At 36.8% G+C, this 23,521-nt stretch overlaps 2 protein-coding genes and 1 pseudogene across 6 annotated transcripts; 1 reads left to right on the forward strand and 2 right to left on the reverse strand.

The window, feature by feature from the left end:
• Positions 1-2,123: 2,123 nt before the first annotated feature.
• LOC104591233 (uncharacterized) lies at positions 2,124-4,258 on the reverse strand. Of its 4 annotated transcripts, none has more exons than XM_010250041.3 (2): positions 3,846-4,257; positions 2,124-2,412 (listed from the first exon to the last, which is right to left on the reverse strand). In XM_010250041.3, exon 1 carries the CDS (start codon positions 4,186-4,188, stop codon positions 3,847-3,849), a length of 342 nt encoding a protein of 113 aa, XP_010248343.1. In that variant the 5' UTR covers positions 4,189-4,257; the 3' UTR covers positions 2,124-2,412; position 3,846. The 4 variants fall into 4 exon arrangements, with proteins under 4 accessions (XP_010248343.1, XP_010248333.1, XP_088756277.1 ...); XM_010250031.3 differs by having other exon boundaries at positions 3,834-4,250; XM_088900151.1 differs by lacking the exon at positions 2,124-2,412 and adding an exon at positions 2,451-3,345 and having other exon boundaries at positions 3,846-4,258.
• An 8,520-nt stretch (positions 4,259-12,778) lies between these two features.
• LOC104591244 (nuclease) lies at positions 12,779-21,719 on the reverse strand. Of its 2 annotated transcripts, none has more exons than XM_010250052.3 (4): positions 21,010-21,719; positions 13,774-14,226; positions 13,470-13,695; positions 12,779-13,375 (listed from the first exon to the last, which is right to left on the reverse strand). In XM_010250052.3, the coding sequence occupies exons 2-4, from the start codon at positions 14,197-14,199 to the stop codon at positions 12,867-12,869; spliced, it is 1,161 nt and encodes a 386-aa protein (XP_010248354.1). In that variant the 5' UTR covers positions 14,200-14,226; positions 21,010-21,719; the 3' UTR covers positions 12,779-12,866. The 2 variants fall into 2 exon arrangements, with proteins under 2 accessions (XP_010248354.1, XP_088758230.1); XM_088902104.1 differs by having other exon boundaries at positions 20,981-21,121.
• Positions 18,397-18,489, forward strand: LOC148801094 (U6 spliceosomal RNA; annotated as a pseudogene).
• Positions 21,720-23,521: the final 1,802 nt, after the last annotated feature.

Raw genomic sequence — 23,521 nt, forward strand, 5'->3', positions numbered from 1 at the left:
GCAAATTTTTTTTACTATCCAAAGCACAAAAGTACTTCCGGAAAGCTTCTCCAAACACCACCTACTCTTCTTTATTTTATTTTTTGTATTTTTTGAAATAAAAAATAAATACACAACAATTATTTTAATAAGAAAAATTACTAGGTTCACACTTGCATGTGATTTGTGTCTTGGATTAATTAATCTTCTAACATAATTTTTCATGGATAAATGATCTAAAATGTTTTTTAAGCTGAGACTATATATTTTTTCTTTAATTATTATTAATGATTTAATTTAAAATAAGAATAACATTAAATATTTTTGGTGGATTGGAGCCAAGACACTAGTTGATGCATCATTTGTGAAGTTACCCGATAAAAGTCATATATTGTTGTATATGATTGTAATACATTTTTGCATAAATACCGTTCAAGAATGTGCTTTTCACGTAAAAATGTATTCTCTAGTCACTCAGGACAGATTTATTTATGTTTTCAGAGCATATCTGTGCATCCACGCATATCCAAAGTGTATCCCAATAATGCCTCAAAATGTTCTTTTCGAGGTCCTTGGCATTTCCAATACTTTTTTGATAAAGCATCAACCAAGAATCCAAAGACACTATAGCTTTATCGATAAAAAAAGACACTATATAGCTTTTACAAATTACTACAGGCATAAAACAATTATGTATGTTATTATTTTATTTAAATTGTTAATAAGTAATAATAGAAACATATAATTAATCTTAAAAATAAATTAGACCCATGAGAATGTAGAAGATCGAAAAGTGGTAGACACAATTATATTTTAATTATTAACAATTATTATACATCTTTTATTTTTACTTTTGTATATTATTAAAAAAAACCAATTTAGTCTTAAATTGTTAATATGATAGCTAATCCTTGTCTAACTTCTTAAAAATTATTGATGTAAGGTATGTTTTGTAATCTTAATTTAAAAATGTACCAAATCAATTAGAACTCTATTTCATAGGCAATTCATGCATTCCTTATAGGTTTAATTTATATTAGTATTTTGTGTACCTTCCACTGAATTTAGTATTTAGAAGTATTTGGCTATTTGTTTTATGTTCATCAAATATAATTTGTATCACAGTTTCCCTTAAGTTGTTTCATAGCTAGCTCATTCACATTCTTGCAGTAGGCCAATTCAAGGTATCTTAGGCTGGCTCTCTAAACATAATCTATTTGCATGTAAGAATTGATTTAAATTTTGCATTAATATGCTTTCCTATCATCAATATAGTGATAGACGTACGCCTAACTTTCTGCATAAACATCTAAGACAATGAGTTTCATTTATTTCATATAGGAATTGCCATGTTCAATAATTAACTCCATACATTACTGGGTCATACTAGCTTGGACTTTAAATCATTCATTCATAATTGCATCTCAGTGGTTGAATGTTTTAAATCATCTATTAGCAACTTCATCTTTATCACCAACTTCCGTTCATCCACTTAGTTTTCTACAAAGTTTTCTGCATCATCATTTAGTATATAGCTGCTTATTCATCTTCATTTAGGCTTCCCCCACTCATCGATTTTAGTATAGATATTTCACCTTTCATTTTTTATCACTTATTTGAGTTAGAATTTAGTGCTTTCATCATTATGTCTTCTTATTTATTTATTTATAGTTAAAGTGATATTCAATTTCATTCGTTTAGATTAATCAATTATCCATTAGTTACATCTCACTTAGCATTTGTTCCATAATCTGAAATCTTCATGCTAGTGTAGTCAAATTCTTTGCTGAATTCTCCACTTAGTTGTATTAGTTTAATTTATTTATTTAACTAGTTCTTTCATTGCCTCCTTTATTTGGTAATTATTAGTGTGCCAAAAAGTAGTTAATTCATTCTTTGAGATATTGGTGAAGTAAAGGCTGGTTTGACCAAGTGTGTGTGGGATACCTAACACCTCCCCACATTGTACTTTGGTCCCCAGACCCACACTTGAATCTTAACATCTCTCTACTTGGGTTTAACAAGTACATCTAAAACACTCCAAGGCAAATTAATAGACTAACAAAAATTCATCAAAAAAAATTAATAGACTAACAAAACCAAGAAAAGTATGGTAAGATGGGAAAAAGAGTGATAGAAGGATGTCGACTGCAAATATGCTTTCCTTCTTAAGAGCAATGGATAAGCCAATATCAAAGTAACAAATATAATTGAATGTTCTAAAATATTAGAAGATAAATTAGTAAGAGGACTAGCAGAAATAGTACATCAAAACAAAGGAGGATCTTAAGGGTAGTTGTTCCACTTATGGGCCTCTTTTTCTTCCTGGTGTATATCTAAAACTTTGTTGAATATCTCACTATCTTCATTAAAGCTAATAGGTAGCCAACCTCTCTTCCATAGTCAAATGCTTCCCCCTTGAAAAGAGATCACCTGATAAGTAAAGAAAAGGATTAACTTAACTGAGATGTCCATGAAAATAAATTTCTTACAAGAAAGAGAACAATACGTTTACTTCCCCTCTAAGTAGTAGGATATCCCAGGGAAATGCACTTAAGAGTATGATCAAATTTAGACCAAGAAAATGAACAAACATAAACAAAGCACCCAAACAAGTTTGAAGGAACATAACAAAAGATAGAATAGAGAAGTTAAACAACAAACTTAAAATCAAGAACAATTCAAGGAAGTTGACTAATGAGAAAAGAAATGATAAGAACAGCCTCAAACCAAAAAAGTTTTAGGAACACTCATACGGTCATACCATACATAAGAGCACAAGCCACCTATAAGACAAAATTTTTCCTTTCAACAACACTATTTTGTTAAGGCGTACCAACACAAGTAGTTTGGTGTTTTATTCCATGTTCAACAAAATAAGCTTGAAGTCATACAAATATGTATTCATCCCTCACTGTCACATTGAAGAACTTTAAGGAGTCTCTCAAACTGGGTATACAACATCTTACAAAATTCCTGAAAATAGCAAACACCCTAATACATCGAGAACTATTAATATCAACAAATGTAATAACGATGGTCCGAACAAATCAAAATGAACAATAACAAAAGTAACTAAACTTTTATAGTTACTTAAAGGATATAAAATTTGACAATGTTCTGAAAGTTCACAAACTTCTCACTGATATTGTAAAAGACCAGACTCAAACAAATGAGAAAACAACCTCTTTAAATAAGAAAGAAACACATGAACGTCAATGTCAGCAAACTAAATGGTCTTTAATCCTACTAATAGTACTACTAAACCCGTTGGACTACTGAAATGATGAGGATGTCCATGTAGATTTAAGGAGAAGGCCACCAGATTCACGACTAGTTGCAATCACCATCCTCAAACTTAAAGTCCTGCATGACACTATAGTTCAAAGTTTTGGTAATACTACTAATGGAACGCAAGTTAGTAGTAAGATTAAGAACATCTAGGACAGATGATAGAGAGAAGCTTTGAAGGACAATAACAGTTTTTTCAATAACAGAAGAAAGAGATCCATTAGCAACTCTTTTTCCCTACTAGAACAGATAGAATAATTAAAACGAAAAATTGAGGAATATGTCATGTGGTATGAAGCACCAAAATAAAAAATTCATGACGGTGTACTAGTGGAATAGGTATATAATCAATCACGCGTGATCAAAATAAAATTAATTGTCTTAGTACCAACACAAAAGCAGATAAAAATTAGCAAAAAAGAAAACCGAACTATTTCTGTTGTTATTGGAAAAACACAAAATAAATGTATATAATCAATCAAACCCTTTTTCAAAAAAAAATATTTAGAAACCCTAGCTCCACACAGTAGGAGAAAAAGGAGAAAAGAACGTCAAATACATACATAGTTCCTCACATCATTTACAGTATCGATCAGCTTTCTTTTTAACTCGATCATTGAGAGCCTCTTCAACAGACTTCGTCTTCGAATTAGGGTCGTACCCGAACTTCTTGGCCTCGACAGGAAATAGATCGTCATACTTCAATCGCTTCGCGGCATCAATTGTGTAAACTTCTCCGGTGGTTTCTCCCCCTTCCGCTCCGATGGTTCCCTCACCGACGGCATCTGGAGCAGCGTCTGAAGAGTTCTGCTTCGATTTCTTCTTCTTCTTCTTCTTGTCGATGGCTTTCGTAGTAGCAAGGCTTCCTCCTTTGAAGGCTAATCTGCCACCCTTCACTTTTTCGTATGGATCCGACATTGATTCGCGTACCCACAAACTCGAAGAACATACATTTCGCAGGGGGGCGGTTCCAAGCCTTATATCCGTGGCCGTGCCCGTTTGGGAGGGATTTTACACAGCGGGTCAGCGGCTTTTGCATTGAGAAGTGGGTCCCACTCGGACAGCCTGGTAGCTATATTTATTTCGACATGGCTTTCTACAAAAGCTTTTACTTATTGAGATTGGATCTGCAAAGACATGGCTTTCTACAAAAGCTTTTCTTATTGATATTGGATATGCTCCTCACATCATTTAGTTCGAAATTTACTATTTAATTATAAAAAAATTATTATCACTTATTTTGTTTGAAAATATTATTAATTTATGTTGTTTTTAATATGACTTAAGAGATTAAATAATGTCTTATTTGTAAATAGTAACCCATATTAATTGGTCTTTACCATTTATTTGGTAAATTTATTTTGAGTTTTTTTATGTATTTTTTTTTATAAAAATCCATTTCAAAGTGGATTGAATGTATTTGAATAAACCACTTCTAAGGTAGTTATTCTATTTGAGAGTGAAATTAACCACTTTTAAGATCTTTTCTAAAAAATTGGAGTGCCAAATGTCTAAATGAGAGTGGATTGAATGTATTAGAAACTTAGAATAAACCACTTCTAAAGTATTTATTCTATTTGGAAGTGAAATTAATCACTTTTGATATTCTCTTTTCTAAAAAATTGGAGTGCCACATGTCTAAATGGGAGGAACTGTTTCCTGACTACATTCCTTTAATATATATAATAGATTTACAATTATAGAGATATTCTAGTGTACAGCTGAAACATGCTATGAGGATAATGTGAAGCACGATGTGTGAGGAGCATATCCAAAATCTTTCTTACTACCCGTTGAGAGTGTTTTCGCGTGGGGGCTGTTTAGTTCCATTGTCATTTATTTAATGACTCCATATTTGCTACCCACAATTTGCTCTTACATCTCTACACCACCATCCTGTATTGGAAACATCTCTCCATGAATAATAAGGGAGGTATTTCCGATATATGTCCCATACCTATATGGGAATAACTCATGAGCAGCAAATCCAAGCAAACGTTTTGTATAAAATCTTTCTTGAAATTTGGTAAAAAAAATTTAACATTTTTTGACAAGTAAACACCATTAGAGTCCAATAGTTACCACATAAGCTAAATAATGAAAAAAAAAATGTTTAGGAGTTGGGGGAAACATCATAAATAGCTCACACAGAACTTGAGAAGAAAATGTTTATTTGATAAATGGTTTAACCAAACAATATTTAAAACTACACTGAGGGAAATGCCTGTGTGACACTGAGTTGGTGTCTGGTTTTTAGATAAACGACAAAGGAACTCCAGACCACCGTAGTGGCTTCTATCTTTGCAATGGGGGCCCTACATGGACAGCCAAAGAAGCTATGTTTGGCAAAAAAAAACCTAGAAAGCTATATGTCTTTGCAATATTCAACCAAAATATTGGTTTTCTAGTGAAGCTTGTTTTAGTAACTTCTTCAAAGTAGTTTTGTGAAAACAGCTAAATCAAAGCAAAATCCCTTCCAAATGGGCCCTTAGTGGCCTCTCCAAAGCAGCTCAATCAAAGCTTCAACCCTCCCAGTGGGCATTTAGTGTGTTTGGGGGAATTGAAGTGCAATGGCTTTTGGCTTTCTAAGGAAGCTCCACATGGACAATCTAAAGGTTAAATTTGTTGAAAAATCTGAAAAAAAGTGGGCCCGTTTGGTGCATCTTTCCGCACGGTCTTTCGGCTGTTTACAAGCTGGAAAGACGGATTTTCGGTCTATTCCCGTTTGGCTTGCGGAAGATCTAGCCACCAAAAGATGGTGCACCGAAAAGATGCAAGAAGCCCATTTCGGGCTGATTTCAAGAAGCTTCAAATCTTTCACGTTTTAATCTCACGCGGAAAAACACAGGGCAAATGCACGGAAAGACGCGCATCTGCCAAACTGTCTTCAGGCTGCCCAGATCTTATATCAAAAGCTCAATGCTTCTTTTGACTGTCAGAGCTACAAGAAGATCTTCTCCAAAAGACACGCTAAACAGGCTCTAAATTGGCTATTAAGTCAGTCATTTTAAGGGTTATCCGCTTTAACCTCTTTGAATAGCTTATCTAAAATGTTTTGTTTTTTTTTAAGTAGCTGAATTAGCTTAGGTGAATCTTTAGCTCGGCCCTCCCAATAGATGTTCACGGGCGAGGCTTTGGGTTCGAGTTTTAGACTGGGCCCATTAATATTTCACAAAAGCCAAGCCCAAGCCTAACCCATCAACAGGTCTTACCTCCCAAATGGGACCTTAGTGGCTTCTCCAAAGAAACTCAACCAAAACTTAAATCCTCTAAACAAGAGGAAAGAGACAGGCCAAGAATCCTCTCACCTTAATGCTTACACTAACCTCCCTCTCCTCTCATTTCTCTCTCGCACGTGATTTATTTATATTTTAGTTAAATTAAATTTAAAAATATAACAAATAACAATAAAATATAATCTTAGTTTGCATTTGGGTCTGTGATTAAGATGCAGATGGTGTTTGAGAGTGCCAAGCAAAATAAAAGTCATGATCTTCTAGATCCATCCAAGTATAATATAACTTTCTTCGAAAAATCATGTTATTGTAGTTCAATTATATAAAGAAAAATTATTAATTATACTATGTATTGTGATTTTTCTGCAAGTACGTTGGCTTGAAAGCATGCATCAATCGGCCTCCACGGCTGCAATCTATTTTCTGTCGGGCGTTGTGGAGATGTGATCTCGGAATCAACCGTCTTTGTTGAATTGTAGAGCAGCGCAAGTTCTTTTATCTTCCCAGTTCATTAAAAAAAAAAAAAAAAACCATTTAAGCATGGAGCATTCATTATTCTCATGGAAGTTGAGTTAACTACTAAATAAACTTCTAAAAGAGTGGATAAATACATGGTTAAGCTTGAGACTTTTAATTCAAAGTGGAGTCGATTTTTTTTTCTTTTTTTAGTGAAGAGTGGACATACTTATATTTAAAAGTGGGAGTAACGATCAATGTTTTCAAAATTGGATCGGACAGGATGGTTGGATCGGAAAAACTGGGAACTAGTCACCTGACTGGTTTCATTTTACCCTAAAACTGCTATTTAGCCAAAAACCATTGATTTGGTCAGCAAATCGCTGATCCAGGTGGTCAAACCATTCAACTCAAGAATGGTTTTTGGCCGTTTTTTAATTTTTTTATCAGAATAAGCCATCCATTCAAATCAAACAATTGGACCGTTCGACCCAGAAACCAGACCCAGAACAGTTTCCTATATGGTCCGGTTTTAAAAACATTGGCAACCACTTCTACAATGCTATTTCTTGAAATGCCAATTGTTATGGATTCAAACTCCTAAAGGCTTTCAAAACAAAACTCCTAACTAAATTTCTATCAACCCCATGAGTTGCATTGTTTAATTGCTGGTTACTTACATATAGAAGCTCTTAAAAGACTCCTATAGGCTAGAACTATAACCAGAAACACATCACACAATAAGAGAAAACCCACTAATCAGTTCGTATAGTCATTTAGTAAAGTAATTATCATAAAGTAATTCATGATAAGATGGTTTTGTTTAGCCTACTTATCTAATTAGAGTTTTATGCATAGGGTTGAGCATTTCCTTCTAGTATGATCCTCTCAATCTTTTAATGCTAATCAAATAAGGGAGAGGATTTCATCCTTGAAATCCCAATTTTAACCTGATCAACATACCTAAATGCATGTATACATGGCATATTATAATGCAAGAAAAGAATAATAAAAAAATTATCCTAAGAATAAATCTTATTCTAAATGATGCACAAGCATGTTGAAATAATCATAGTAAACCTTAACAAAGAAACTAGTATGATGCTTGATATTGCATGAGGTTGATCACTAGCATATTAAACATGCAAAGTTTAACATATGATGATGACATCTCACAAAAACAAAGGAAAAAAAAATCGATCTTAGCTTATTTGCATGAAAATGAAAATCAGTTGTATATGATGGTTCCTACAAATTAAATATGAAGAACTAGATGTAAGTTTATAACATACAATCAACTTTGATTACAAGGTTCAAAGTACCAGGTATATTGTATCGTATCTTTTGGTCTCTAGTACATCTATTTATAGATGTTTTCATGAATCCATTTTTTAAAGGGATTTTTGGACTATAATCGTTCTTAGAAATCTAATTTGCAGCCCCTCCTAGTCTATTAGTAGCCCCCCCTATAAACCGTACCCTGCCCGTGAATTTGGCATCAATCCACGGACAAGATTCAGTCCACCCCTAGTTTACTAGTAGCTCCACCTAGGGGTGGACTGAATGGTAAAATCCCCTTTTTTAAAAAGTTAAAACTTGAAATAAGTTAAGAAAAAATAAAACGAATATGGTTTAAAGTACTTATACACCTTTATTGATACATCGATACTTTGAACAATATACTCGTTCGGGTCATGGTTGAGTTAGCTTTGGATGCCACGTGGCCACCTAGTCATCTCAGCCACGTCGGCACCGCTCTGCCATCTTCGTGACATACATCGGCTCCGCGGCCATGACCGCACTACACTACTTCCGTAGCCCCCACCTTATCTTCCCAACCACGTCGACTCCACGTCATGCGAATAAGTACAACCAAAGAACATGAGAGGATGGGGACAACTCCGCTAGATATTAGGACTCTATTCGGAAGACCTTGACGGTTAACCTCATCCCGGCAGCCCTAGAAGTCTAATCCGACCAGCACACAGACCTTTGGTTATAAAAAGGTATCTCCCGCTTAAGGTAAGGGATTCTAACTTCTAGCACCCATACTGTTATTCTACTTAGACCAGCACTATTCTCTAACTGTTCGGCCCAACCATCCACCATTTTCTACTGACTTAAGCGTCGAAGTGCCTACCCGGGGCCGGCCTCATCCTCCTCAGCCCAGACAACACAGTACTAGAGCATGCCTTCAGATTCGAGTTCAAAGCCTCCAATAACGAAGCTGAGTACGAAGCCCTCATCGCTGGACTTCGGCTTGCCCTAGACCTTGGAGCCCCGCGAATCGAAGCATTTAGCGACTCTCAGCTAGTAGTCAATCAGATCCACAACCAATTCGAGACGCGGACACCCACGATGGCAAGCTACCTACAGAAGGTGCAAGAGCTCGTCCAACGGCTCGAGCAGTTCAACATTCAGCAAATTCCCTGAGCCAAAAACATCCGAGCCGATGCGCTATCGAAGTTAGCCGGTTCAGCCTGGAAAACCGGTCCATCCAAGCCAACCCATGCGCTCAACCGGAAGTAGCAACATCCTTTTTTACCAACGATCGGGGAGCCCTTCCGTTACGCAGTGCAGCCGAGCATCAAATAAGCTCGAATTCCGAAAACCAACTATAAGTTCCTCGGCATTCGACTAGAGCAATCGACCACGCCATACCTCGGCGGAGCACTCCTCTCCTCGACTTCAGAACTAGGGGAGTGGTGTTCGGATTCCGAAAGTATAATTCAAAGTTCCTCAGCCGATGATCAGAGAACTCTTCAGTTGCCTCCCACAATGCACAGATGCTGAATTTCGACAAGCACTGGAGAACACTAAGTGGACTAGACACTCAACCAGACTTCAACTTCGGTTCCTCAGCCAAAGAATAAACATCTCTCCCACGCTACACTTCGGCTGAGCACTTTATTCCTTTGACTTCAAAACTGGGGGACTGGTGTTCGGGTCATGGTTGAGATGGCTCTGGACGCCACGTGATCACCCAATCATCGCTCAGTCATCTCATCCACATCGGCACCGCTATGCCATCTACGCGGCATACACTGGCTCCGCGGCCATGACCATGCTACGCTACTTCCATAGCCCCCACCTTATCTTCCCAGCCACGTCGACTCTACGTCATGCGGATAAGTACGACCAAAGAGCAAGAGAGGATGGGGACAACTCTGCTGGGGATTAGGACTCTATCCCGAAGACCTCGGCGGTTAACCTCATCCGAGCAGCCCTAGAAGCCTAATCCGACCATGACATGGACCTTTGGTTATAAAAAGGTATCTCCCGCTCAAGGTAAGGGATTCTAACTTCTAACACCCATACTGTTATTCTGCTCGGACCAGTACTATTCTCTAACTGCTCGGCCCCACCAACCACCACTTTCTAATGACTTAAGCGTCAAAGCGTCTACCCAGGGATAACTCCTCGGGCCTCTGACTTCTTTCTTGATTACAGACTTTGGAGCACGGCTTCGCTTTTCCATCTCGACTCCACCTTGTTGGCAAAAACTATCTAACTATGACCTCGATTTATACACCACCTCGGATCGAGCAACATCAATACTTGATAAAGATAATTTAGTAATCTATTGTCCTATTCATTATATCATGCTCAACCCTTCAAACGGCCTAGGCATGAGTCAATAAACAAGCTGCCTCGAATGGCATATTAGAAATGAAAAAATAATAAACTAAAGATGAACAAGCATCGAATGGCATATTAGAATTTGAAGCCGCCTTTTTTTTTCCTATGTATTAAAACTCATTAGATGCTGATCAGTGGTTTTTTTTTTTAATGATAAACCCACCCGATTAAATGATAATTGGGTGAGACGAGTTGTGGATATCTATTGTCTAATGTGATTAAATGATGGCCAGGTGAGACATAAAAGGTTTAACAGGTTTGAGAAATTGGAAGGAAAAATCAAATGAATTTGAAACCGATTTGTAATAAGGGTACTAGACGGACTTAGAAATTAAAAGGACAATTTTCACAAATACCTTATTTATTGCCATCACTAATCACATTGCACCTCTTTTGGGTCTGCAAACCTAAGAGTTTTAATAGTGTTGCGCATGTGTTAGCCCAGAAGACTAAGGCCCCATTTGGTTCATGGCATGGTTTTTAAAAACGAACCGGTGACTAAATCAGTGTTGCGCATGTTCGAATGGTTCGATTGCTTGATTCGAACAATCGGCCTATTTTGACAAAAAATAAAAAAGAAAATAAAAAAATTGAAAACGGTCAAAACCGTTCGAACGGTTCAAACGGTTAACAGGCCGGTTCAGCGGTTTTCTGACCAAGATCAACGGTTTTGAGGAAAAAGCGGTTTTGGGGGAAATGGAACCAGTCAGGTGACCAGTTCCCAGTTTTTTCGGTCCAACCGTCCGATCCGGTCCGGTCTTAAAAACCATGGTTCATGGGAATAAGGGTCTGGAATTGGATTTAGAATGAGTTATTCTAATTCCAACTATTTGATTGAACGGAATTGGAATCTCATTCTCATTCCTGCTGGAATGGGCATTCCCCCATTTGAGGAAATGGCCATTCTCTACCCCTCCCTTGGGAATGAAGTCCAATTCCTGTTGATTCCAATTCCCATTCCTGTCTGAATCAAACAGATTATGGGAATAGACCATTTCCATTGAAAGGATATTGATTTCAATTCCAATTCTGATTAAAACTGCTAACCAAATGGACCCTAAATTTTTTAATCGTGACCACTATTTTTGGAATTGACCACCAGTATAGTTAGACCTTAAGAACCGTACGCATTTTGTTTAGTTGATAGTTAATGGATATTTATCTTTACTCATCAAAAAGAAAATTAAACATAACCAAATGTGTATGGAAAATGCTGAGCAAACCGTATGGATACTTTGAACGTTTTAAGACTTGTATCTGACTAAAAACTTAAGGTTGTGTTTGGAAACGATGCTAATAAGTGTGAATGCAAATATGTAGAGTGTAAAATGGTTCGTATAAATTGCAAAATTTGGTTAGTTTTGCACCGACAAATTTATCTTCTTACCAAACAAATTTTTAGCTGTAATGGATGCAAACATGAATTCCAATAAAGCATATTCTTTTTTTTTTATCAAAAGTCCACTTGAATGCAAATTTACTTCTTTTTTATTGATGTACTTTTACATTTTATTATAAATGTAAATATGCATTAGGTCTGTCATTTATGCATAAATATAATGTTGCCAAACACAAGCAAAAGTGAACCAGAGTGCAAATTTAAGTGAACCGGGATTTACACTCCATTTGCATCGTTTCCAAATGCAGCCTAAATGAGACCCAGAAGGGTTACTGATATCTTCTGAAGGGATACACAACGGGAATAGCCCATCCCTCAACCCATAACCCCCCAATCCAGGTGCAAGCTGGATTTGATCCCAACCAGGTTTTGGATCAAGTAATTAGCAGCAGTTCAACCATCCTGTTCTGTCCAAATCTCACAACCAAAGTTCAAAATATCAATATAGTGCATATCGGCCTGTATTGGTATTGTTTTTTAAGAATCTGGTTCAGAGGGGCCAGTCTAAAGCTGGTCTACCCCCTGAACCACTCACCAACCCGAAACACTCCCTGTAGGGGCATATTGGAAAGGCTCCAATACATCACGAAACTTTGAACCTTGCTCACAACACAGTTTTCGAAAGACCAATGCACCAGTTTTCGAGTGGTACTCTCTAAATTATGGATTAGCTTCTCGAGCTCTCCACAAATTGCACAGAAACATTTGTTGCGGTATTTTTGGATCAAACATTTTTCTATATTTTTTTCGCCAAGTTAAACACAGATGTATTTGGGTATTTGTATTCAACAGAATTACCATTGCTCTATCAAAATAAATATTCAGAACAGTCTCGAAACTTTAGTGAAATTATAAAAGAAAACAAACTACATGATCGATAAACTTCGCACATGATCACTCCACATCTCTGTTGCAATTGCGTCACGCAACTGTGAAGCTGCTTCTAGTTGTCCCTCTGCGAAGACAAACTCGGAAGATTGGGTCTCAAACGGTATCATTGCCACTGGCTCTACCTCAACTTGTGGCATTGATTCTTCTACCGGTGGCTCAATATCTTGTTCATACATTTTAAAAAGCCAATCATCCCTTTTCTCATTTCGGATAAAATTATGTATTGCACATGCTGCAACAACTAGCTTGACTTGAGTCTGTAATGGGTAGGGAGGCACTGACATCAAAATAGGGAAGCGTTCTTTCAGAACAGCAAAAATGCGATCAGTGACGTTTCGCAATATTGAATGTCGCTGATTAAACAGCTCTCTTGCATCTTGTGCATAAATGCCAGGAATTTCGTTTGTGGGGTAGCGAACACCATTGTATGGAGCAATGAAGCCTGGCATATTTGGGTACTTGGAATCAACAAGGTAGTATTTACCTACATCATCAAAGATCTTATATACCAAGTTGCCAACTAATTCAGAAAAGATTAAAAAAAAAAACAGTTCAATTTTGTCTGGGGTTTAAAATACCTTCAGGTACTTTAAGATTATTACGCCTTGTGAGTGCTGAGTTCAATACACGTGAATCAGTTGCTGAACCTTCCCAGCCAGCGAGAACATAATGAAACTTCAAATCAAATGAGCAAGCTGCCAATACATTCTGTGAAAGGAATCCATTCTTATTGCGAAATGGACCTTGTTCATCAACACCAACCATAACTGGGATATGTATTCCATCCACTGCCCCCACACAATCCTAAAGGAGAATGTAAACCAAGCGAAATTTAACTTCCAAAAAGAACATACCAGACAAAATTGATCATTATCACATTACCTTAAAATATGGATAGAATCTGGCATCCCCCAGTATCTCTGGAGGAATATCAGACACTGGAGGCTGAAAGAAATCTATAGCAATTGCCATAATTGCATTTAAAACATTGTTGAAATGCCGGCTAATGGTTTCACCAGAGTACCGAAAGCGTTCTTGAACTGCACGAGTTCTTTGGTTATGACCAATTATAAACAAGAATATTGCTAACTGCTCCTCGATCTTTATTCTACTTGTGTGGCGTAGTAGACCTTTAGCTTGAAAAAGGTCACACAACTTGTAGAAGACCTGCTTATCCATACGAAAATTCTCCCGGCAATATTCATTTTGACCAGTGAGTACTTCCTCTACAAACTTTGTACCATTGAGTGTTGAATTGTGATAGAGTTCCTTGGTTACATCATTATTTTCATCATCAGAGCTGTCCATGACAACTTTGTACTCTGTACTGCTACCCTATATAAATAGAACATAAATGCTTGGACATGGGAATTATGGCTAAAATTTTAGCATCAATAAAAAATACCCCCCATAAAAAGGTCAATAAGATTCACAAGGAAGAAACATTAAAACAAATAGTTGAAAGCTAGTTTAATGGATCATAGTGTGCTATGTGAGAGAGAATGGGAGACAAATAAAGCAGTAATGGGAGACAAAAAGATTAGGGCCTTAGGTTCATTACTGTTATTTATATTGAAAAACTAAATAGATAAAAATACCTATTTCACATGAGATGATTAACACTACCCCCCCCCCCAAAAAAAAAAATGTAAATCATACCAAACTTGCTTAAGTTATTGAACTAGTTTAGACTTGACAACACCTTTTGTGAATAAATCAGTTAATTGATTCTCATATTTGATGAAGGATAAGAGAACTCCAGCTATAACCTTCTCTTGTATAAAATGGCACTCTTTTTTTCGGTAAAAAAAATGAATGTGAATTTTATAGGAATCAATCAGCACCCCTGAGGACTAATTCTAAAAACAAGAGGCCTCATAACCAGTCCTAGTATAGCACAGTGATGGTACTTAGAATTTAGGTTGAATTTCACTCTTAGGATATTTTTGTTATTTTACAATTTTAGTGGGTCCAATAATGGGGGCTAATTTATATAGTCATAGTTGGTTTATGTTTAAAGTATTAAAGAGTCATCGGATAAATAGTAGTTTAGGAGTTATTGAGTCTTCTTTGAACTAAAATAGGATCCTAGTCTAGAAAGGAGTTTGGCAGACCCTAGAAAATTTGTACATATGTGTTGTTAAGACATAACAGGGGTTTTATGACTGATCAAAAAAACAGGGGCATCTATGTCATCATCATCATCCAAGCCTTATCCTAACTATATGGGATCGGCAATTGGCTACATGAATCCTGTTTCACCATTCCATTCTTAAAGCCATATCCATTGTTAAATTATGGGTACTTAAATCATTTCTAATTACCACACAATGTCCTTTTTGGTCTACCCCTGGCCCTTCTAGCCCCTTCAGCTCACAATAGATCGCTTCTTCTCACAGGTGCTGTTGGTGGTCTTCTATGCACATGACCAAGCCATCTTAGTCTACTCTCTCATTTTATTACCTATTGGAGCTACTCCTAGGTTCTTTCAAATGACTTCATTCCTAACCCTATCCTTTCTAATTTTCCCATAATCCCTCTCACTCAGCATACACATTTCTGCCACACTCATTTTTTGTACATGTTTCTTGGCTGTCCAACATTCTGCTCCATAAAACATGGTTGGCCTTAGAATTGTTTCATAAAATTCTCCTTTCAATCTAAGTGGTATTCATCTATCACATAAGACTCCAGATATGCCCATCCCACTCTAATTCTACGGGTGACATAGTGACATCCTCCTCAATTTACGTAGTCATTGGCATTTTGTCATATCAATTATTTAAACACAAATGATTAGAGCATGATTCTCAAGAAAGATCATCACATTCCACACATTCTCATTTCTCTCCTTCTTCTTTTCGACTTATTTCTACATCAAAATAATTAGATAAATGTGAGAAGTAGCAAGGAGTTCTGGTCAAGGGAATCTTCGTTGACTGCTGCCATCATCATCACCAGTGGCTAACATCAGCAGGCTATATGGCCAACAGTACATGAGAAGGTAAAGGTGGTTTGTGGATCTCTTTAGACACATTTTCATGTAAGTTTCAGAGCCATCAGAAGTCATTTACATATTTTTATCTATTTTATGGAAAGAAATTTGTGACAATTACAATTACAATTATCAAAAAAAAAAATGTGACAATTACATATCCAGCTTTCAAGACTGTTTGGCAAGTTTTTAGGAAATGAGAATGCCAGTGTTTGCTATAGTTTGGTATGTTTAATATTTCTAGAGAGGACAAAAGCGGTGTCATGCAATTTGAGTGAGTTTTGAGGAAGTTGTGTTATTTTTTCCCCTCCCTTTTTTTCTATTCTTTTGAAGGGCTACACAACAGGGGTAGCCCATCCCCCAACCCAGGTGCAGGCGGGATTCAATCCCAAGTCTCCCCTACGACCAGCAGGAGACCTTACCAACCAGCTGGTTGGCACCTTGCATTCTCCCCTCCCTTGTTTGCCACCAGCCCTAGTAAGTTTATTTCTAGACTATGCAAGATTGTTATAGTTCTTTTTACCTATCTCTGAGAACCTATAGGCAGACATAAAGTGGTTGGCTGTAATCAGTGTTGTTATTGTTGTTTACTGTGACTAGTATGGCTGCTTCAAAAGAAATCAGATCTAACAACAATAATTACATGAGTATGAGTGATAACAATATCAATACTAAGCAAGGGAATACAAGGGATCAATTGTATTCAGGCCAATTTGGCTAGGGTTTTCTTTGTTTTGAGGTTGGCTGAGGCTAGCTTCCCTAGTTGGGTTTTTCTGCCTTGATAAAATTCAGTTGTTAATGTCAATACTAAGATTACTACAGGGAAGTTGGATAGCAGTAACCACTTAGAATAGTCATGGCTAAGAAGATATGGGTCAGAGTACTGCAAAAATCTATTAGTTGAAAAAAAAAAAAAAACTAGTAGTATGAGAAAAGGGAACAATCGATCTCTTTGCATTATTCTTCTTTGCAGGTATCTGCAGGGAAAAAGAGTGAGACAACATCCACTGAGAAAGGAGAAGTGGTGTCTGATTATTGTAATTTGTAAGAAGCCAAAACGCACCAAGGATCATTGTTGGAAGCTTTACCCTCCACTTAAAACCATAGCATTTTAAGCAGTGTTGCATGAAGACCTCACATTTGGAAGGGATTTGCAAGTTGACACGTCTCCACGAGTTAACTCATGTACGACTTCATCAAAATTTGATATGAACTGACAGTAACCATCAAAGTTCAGCTTGACTACACCTTCTGAAGGAGGGGACTATTCAACCACACTCTGATGCACAACTTGCCACTCTCTTAACGGGTCATTTAGAGAGACGCCTTTGAAGGCTTCACACACTGCAGCCCGAGGCTGTAAAATGCATTTTCTTGGGATACATGCAAAATCAAAAAGAATACTGTTGTTATGACTCTATAACCAAGAAGAGGTATGTGTTCATGGATGTCATTTTCTTTGAGTCTGCTCCTTATTATTCCTAGGGAGTGAGAAATAGAGAGAAGCCTTAAGAACCTTGATATACCTCTTCATATTCCCATTCTTAAAGCCATTTCATAGTCCATACAAATTAGTACAGATGTATGAGAGGAAGAGGAGATATGTTTGCTCCCGTCTCATCACAGCCACTTCACATCTCCTCTAAGAATGAATGTTCTGATGGCATTCCTGTTGTATTACTGCCTCTTCAAGGCATTCCAGATGCTAATGATCCAAGTAGTAGTGCACTCCTTGTTTCTGATGTTGCTCCTTCTGGAAACACTGCTCCTGCTTCCTTTTCTAACCTTAACCATCCTATTGCTCTTAGGAATGGGAAAAGGAACGTCTCATCTTCATCTACTGCTTATGGTGTCCTCTTATCTTTCTTATGATAGATTTTCTCCAGGGTATGTTTCTTTCTTGGCTTCCATTTCCACTATTACTATTCCAAGCTCCTAGGTCTGTAACTAAGGCTATAACAATACCTGAGTGGAAAGAAGCCATGCAGGCTGAAATGGGTGCTTTGATGAAAAATATGACATGGGAGGTGGTTGAACTACTCAGGCAAAAGATTCCAGTTGACTGTAAATGGTTGTTCACGACAAAATACAAACCAGATGGTAGAATTGAAAAACACAGAGCCAGGTTAGTAAATAGTAGCAAAGATAGCATACAGACCAAATGGAATTTATTACGAAGAGACTTTCTTTCCAATTGCAAAAAATGCTGTCTATTGATGTCCTAGTGTCATTAGCCACTATTGCAGTTTGATGTGAAAAGCACATTCCTAAATGGCGATTTTAATGAGATGTATATGGTTTTACCGCCAGGGATTTACACAGACAAGTAGGATGGTATCATGGTATGGTGTGCAAACTCAGGAAGGCACTGAATAGCTTGAAACAATCACCTCATACTTGGTTTGACCAGTTCAGAAAAGCATTGCAGAGGGTTGATTTTAAGCAGTCTCAATCTGATCACACTCTATTTGTGAAGAAGACTAGGCAATTGATTACTATTCTTATCAGATGTCTCCGAGACATCCGATAAAATTGGAACGATATAGAGAAGATTAGCATGGCCCCTGTGCAAGGATGACACACAAATTGAGAGATGATATTGTGGTGACAAGAAGCGATGTAGATGGAATTACTCAACTAAAGCAATTCTTAGCTTCAGAGTTTGAAACTAAAGTCTTAGTAATTCACATTATTTTCTTGAAACTGAGGTGGCTAGATACAGACATGGAATTTACACCTCCTACAGGAAGTATGTGTTGGATTTACTTAAAGATATAGGGAAGTTAGGTGTGAAGCCAGTAGATACTCCTATTGATCCTGGACATAAGATATGTGCTACTAAGGGGAGTTGTTGGAGGATTGTGCCATGTATCAGAGATTTGTAGGGAGATTTCTCTACCTTTGTATGACTCGATTAGATCTCTCCTGTGTGGTTAGTGTTGTAAGCTAGTACATGCATGCTCATCGTACTGCACACATGGCAGCACTAGATAGGATTCTAGCTTACTTAAAGGGAATTCCTAGTACAGGAATTTTGTATAAAAAACATAACCATTTGAAGATGGAGGTATAGACTTATGTAGACTAAGGTAGGTCTCTGGGTGATAAGAGATCTACTTCAAGGTATTGTGCTTTTGTGGGTGGAAATATAGTATCCTCGAAGAGTAAGAAACAAAGTGTGGTCTGTGGTGGCAAGGTCAAGTACCAAAACAGAGTATCAAGTTATGGCACATGGTATATATGATGCTTTATGGTTGGGGTCCTTTTATTGGGAAAATTAGGTGTACCTTTTCATATGCCTTACTGCTATGTTGTGATAATAAGGCAGCAATCACTATTGCTCACAAATCACAACCCAGCCCAATATAATAAAACCAAGTATATCAAAGTTGATCAGCATTTCATACAGGAAAAGGCGATGCCTATGTTTGCATTCCTTTTGTGAAGACAAATCAGTAGTGAGCAGCTATATTCATAAAGAGAGTTCCTAAAGCTTCACTACAGCTTTTTTTTTCTTTTTGGATAATTAAAAGCTTCACTACAGTTAACACTTAGCAAGCTGGACATGATTGACATTTATGATAAGCTTGAAGGAGAATGTAGAAAAGAGTGATGTTTTATTTCTTTGGGCCATTGGGTTTATTCTTTTATTTGTTTATGGACCTGCTATTGGACTGCGCTTTTATTTCTTTTTGTCTAAATCTTGTTGCCGCCTTATGAGAAGTATTATATGTAATTGCTCATTGCTCCTTTATTTCATAAAGTATAAAAGAAGTGAGAATTCTATTGAACCCCACGATCAGTTTTCTCAAACCCTCCTCTTTTCTCTCTTCTTCTCTTAATCTTTCCCCGTTCTCTCATTGCCAAACCTAGTTTTATGCATTAAATCCATAAAATTCTCTAACCTGAAGGTGATCTTGGATCAACAACTTAATCAATGAGAACTCAATCCTATATGTGAAGAACAGCCCCAAATTATGGCTAAATATGAACCAATCTACTACTATGAGTACCAAGCACTAAGGTTATGCTTGGTAACATTGCTTTTTCTACTTGAAACGGTTTGGGTTGATCAATACAAATTGGCAAGAGATGTGTTATCACATCACATACCAGTTACGAATTTGACATTTCTACAAACATCTTCCAGCACATGCATTTTTTAAGGTATGCCTGTTTCAACTATAAACTGCCTCAAATAACAGTTGTATGCCAATTTGTATTGATCACCCCAAAACATTTCAGGTGGAAACAGCAATGGTACCAAACATAACCTAAAAGCACACCCAAAAAACCAAAAAAAAAAAAAAGCCATAAAATGAGTTGGGTAAAGGTGTCATTACAGAGATGTGGGTCTGAAACTGACATCAGTTCAATTGGCTATGCGGAATTAGGTGGTTCACTTCATTGCCAAGAATTGGAATCGCAACCCATCATGTTCCAAGAAATGGGAGTGATGGCTCTTCCGACTTTAGAATTGAAAATGGTTTTGGTTTATAGTGATGCCAAAGCCATGGAAAGGCGGTCTAGGTAGGTTGAGGGAGGGAGAGAAGGTGTTATGCACCCCTCTCCCTTGTCAGATGACATTTACCCAAAGGAGAAAAAAATCCAAAACAAAAGAACTAGATAGAGAACAAAGGGAAGACTGCCTTGCAAATTTTGGTGAATTCCTTAACATGGAAAGAGGGATTATTCCTTAGGTCATCTAATTCAGTTCCCATTTTCAGGTATGAGAACCGTTAGATGAGCAAATGAGTAACAATATTCACTCTCTCTTACGTCCCTGTCACCTGTACCAGAAGGATCTAGAACTAGATCGCTCAAGGAATCTCCAAATTGAACTCTCCCGTCGGGTCCTAACTATGGAACGAGACTACTGCCCCTACCAGGCTCCAACTGAAATCATGCACACTAAATTTAGAAGAAAAACAAGACAAAAACATGTTAACTGAAACACCAATTACTCAAACTACCTGAAACTATGATTATATATTTTGTTGGCTAGAGTGAAAATTATTAAAAAAAAAAAACGAGATGATAACCTTTTTCGAAGACATTCCTGAGATCAAAACACTCAAACAGAGAAAGCAATACCTAGGAACTAAATGATGGAAACCAGGTACCTTTCTGATGTAGCCTTCGAACTGCGTTTGATGCCGTCGTTTGTATCGGGTATAAGGGCTTCGGCGGCTAGTCACTGATTAACGGCAGATACTTTTCTTCAGACGTAGAATTTCCATCACACATTGCCTGGACGTCTGAGCTCGGGCATTGATACTAGAAGGAAGCCAGGGATAGGTTCAATTCAACTGACCTAACGATGACCATCGATAAGGGAGACAATGGAGAGTGCGACGGTCTCTGGCAAACAACGGTGAAGTCAGTGGTGGTGGACGACGGAATCGGGACTGTTTGTGACAGTCCGTGGCAGTGACACTGCTCCAGCTATCGCTTCCTATCTCTGATTTGATTGATAGTGGAGAAGGAAAGACAGTCGATCCCACTTCCTCACGGTTTTTTCTCTCTCTATTCCATTCCTCCAAGAACACCCCCCACCCACCCCTTTTCTCTTTTTTCTCGCTCTCTTTCTTTTCTGTCCGAAACTTCTCTGTTATTTGTACCTCATAGAACACCCCCCACCCCTTTTCTCTTTTCTCGCTCTCTTTCTTTTCTGTCCGAAGCTTCTCTGTTATTTGCACCTCATAGAACACCCTCTCTCTCTCTCTCTTTCTTTTTGTGTTTCTCCGCTCTGAGTTGGTCGGCAATGGAGAAGAAGAAGAGAGGACAAAGCCGTGGGTCGGGTCTGGATCGGGATAGGGTGTCCTAGTAGGCTAGTAGGGATGTCAACAATTTACGTTTTGAAGACCTAAAACCCAATAATTTAAGTTGGGAAATTGGTATATAGATTTTAAAGTGTCACTTTTTCTATTTAAAATAAAAAAAGGAAAATTAAAATCAACATGTAAATAAATTTTAAACTTTAAAACTATAAAGAAGTCAAAAACCCTAATCCAATTCTAAAATTAAATATGTCTGATTGGTTGAGTCCAGTTAGATTTACCATTAAACCTGACCTATTGACATTCCTAACCCTAATCTCATCCTGATTATTAATCGGGATAGTCGGGTCTGACCCAATAGAAATTATACTGATTATTGACAGTAAAATTATTTATAAATTATTGTATAATCGGGATAATCTTAATAAAAATGATAGTAAATTAATAAATAATTTATACATTAATAAATCAAAGTGTTTTTAACTAAAATTGTCTTATACATTATCTGCCAAAGTTATCATTTTGGACATAAAATAAAATGAAAGTTATAAAAAAGGGAAAATCTTTATATATTATTAACGGGTATGTATTTAGTATCGATGTTTGTTTGTCCAAAGTGGTACTAGGCATTTTGTTTTTGCCCCAACTTTTTTTATTTCACTCTTCTTTATCCATTTAAGTAGCGCAAGTGTTTGAGGTTGGAGAGTCACTTTTAAATAAAACATCATTTTGACATTTTTTCAATCAGTAAGTATGCATTAGTTTATACATGGCAATTTATGATGATAGTAATAATATGTTTTTAAATTTTTTATATTTTCATGTTTATAAAAAATAGAGAATATTTTCGATCAATACCCTATATTTTGGCTCGAGTGACAATTTGGTACCCAAACTTTAAAATACAACAATGTAGTACCCGAACTTTCGAAATGTAACAATCTAGTACCTGTCATTTAACCAAGTGGCATGTGAAAATATACAAATGCCCTTCAAGTGTCATTTAATTTTCTTTATCAACCATCCGCTAAAATCAAAACCAACCATCAAATTTTTCATTCCTACAACAACACTTTTGTCTTTCTTCTCTGAATATTTCATCATCTTCGGACCAAAACCAAAGCAATTTTTGAGAGAAAAGTTTCCCTTTAATTATTGTAATTATCTTATCTGAAAAACGAAAAAAGAGAAAAGTCTCTAGCCACCATCACTAATATATATATATATCCAAGTATCAAGACAAAGCTTTCAGTTCTTCTCCTATATTTTACCTATAGGAATAAAATATTATTGTGTTAAGTTAAAAAAAATAAAAAAATAAGTTGTATAAAACCTGGAATTTTCTGTTATTGGAAAATACTTGCAACAACTTTGCCACAAAGTTGTTGCAAGTGTTTGTGACAAAGAACTTGGGCTCTGTTTCAGAGAGCTTGGCTCTATTGCAAGGGTTTTGGTGTTTATGATAGAGAGCTTGGGCTCTATTGAAGAATATGATGAATAGTATATTTTATTTCCAATGGTGATTTTGACATTTTCAAAAGTATTAAGTCGCACATGAGGTCATGTGATATACATAACTGACGGTCCACTAACGGCATGTATTAGATTGCCACGTTTCGAATGTTTGGGTACTGGATTGTCGCATTTTAAAGTTCAGGGACCAAATTGTCACTCGAGCCAAAGTACAAGGTGTTGATCGAGAATTTTCCCTAAAATTTATTCCTATTTGTCACACTTATTTTTGTTTGGTATGATGAATAAAAAATATTAGAGATGTAGCCAAATGTTTTCTCTAATTTTCTTGTATATTTTATACTTCTGTGTGTTTTTACCTTATTTTCAAATGTCATTATTA

Source organism: Nelumbo nucifera, chromosome 3 (genome assembly GCF_055504915.1).
Source record: "Nelumbo nucifera cultivar China Antique chromosome 3, China Antique-T2T, whole genome shotgun sequence".
In the NCBI taxonomy this organism is placed as follows: domain Eukaryota; kingdom Viridiplantae; phylum Streptophyta; class Magnoliopsida; order Proteales; family Nelumbonaceae; genus Nelumbo; species Nelumbo nucifera.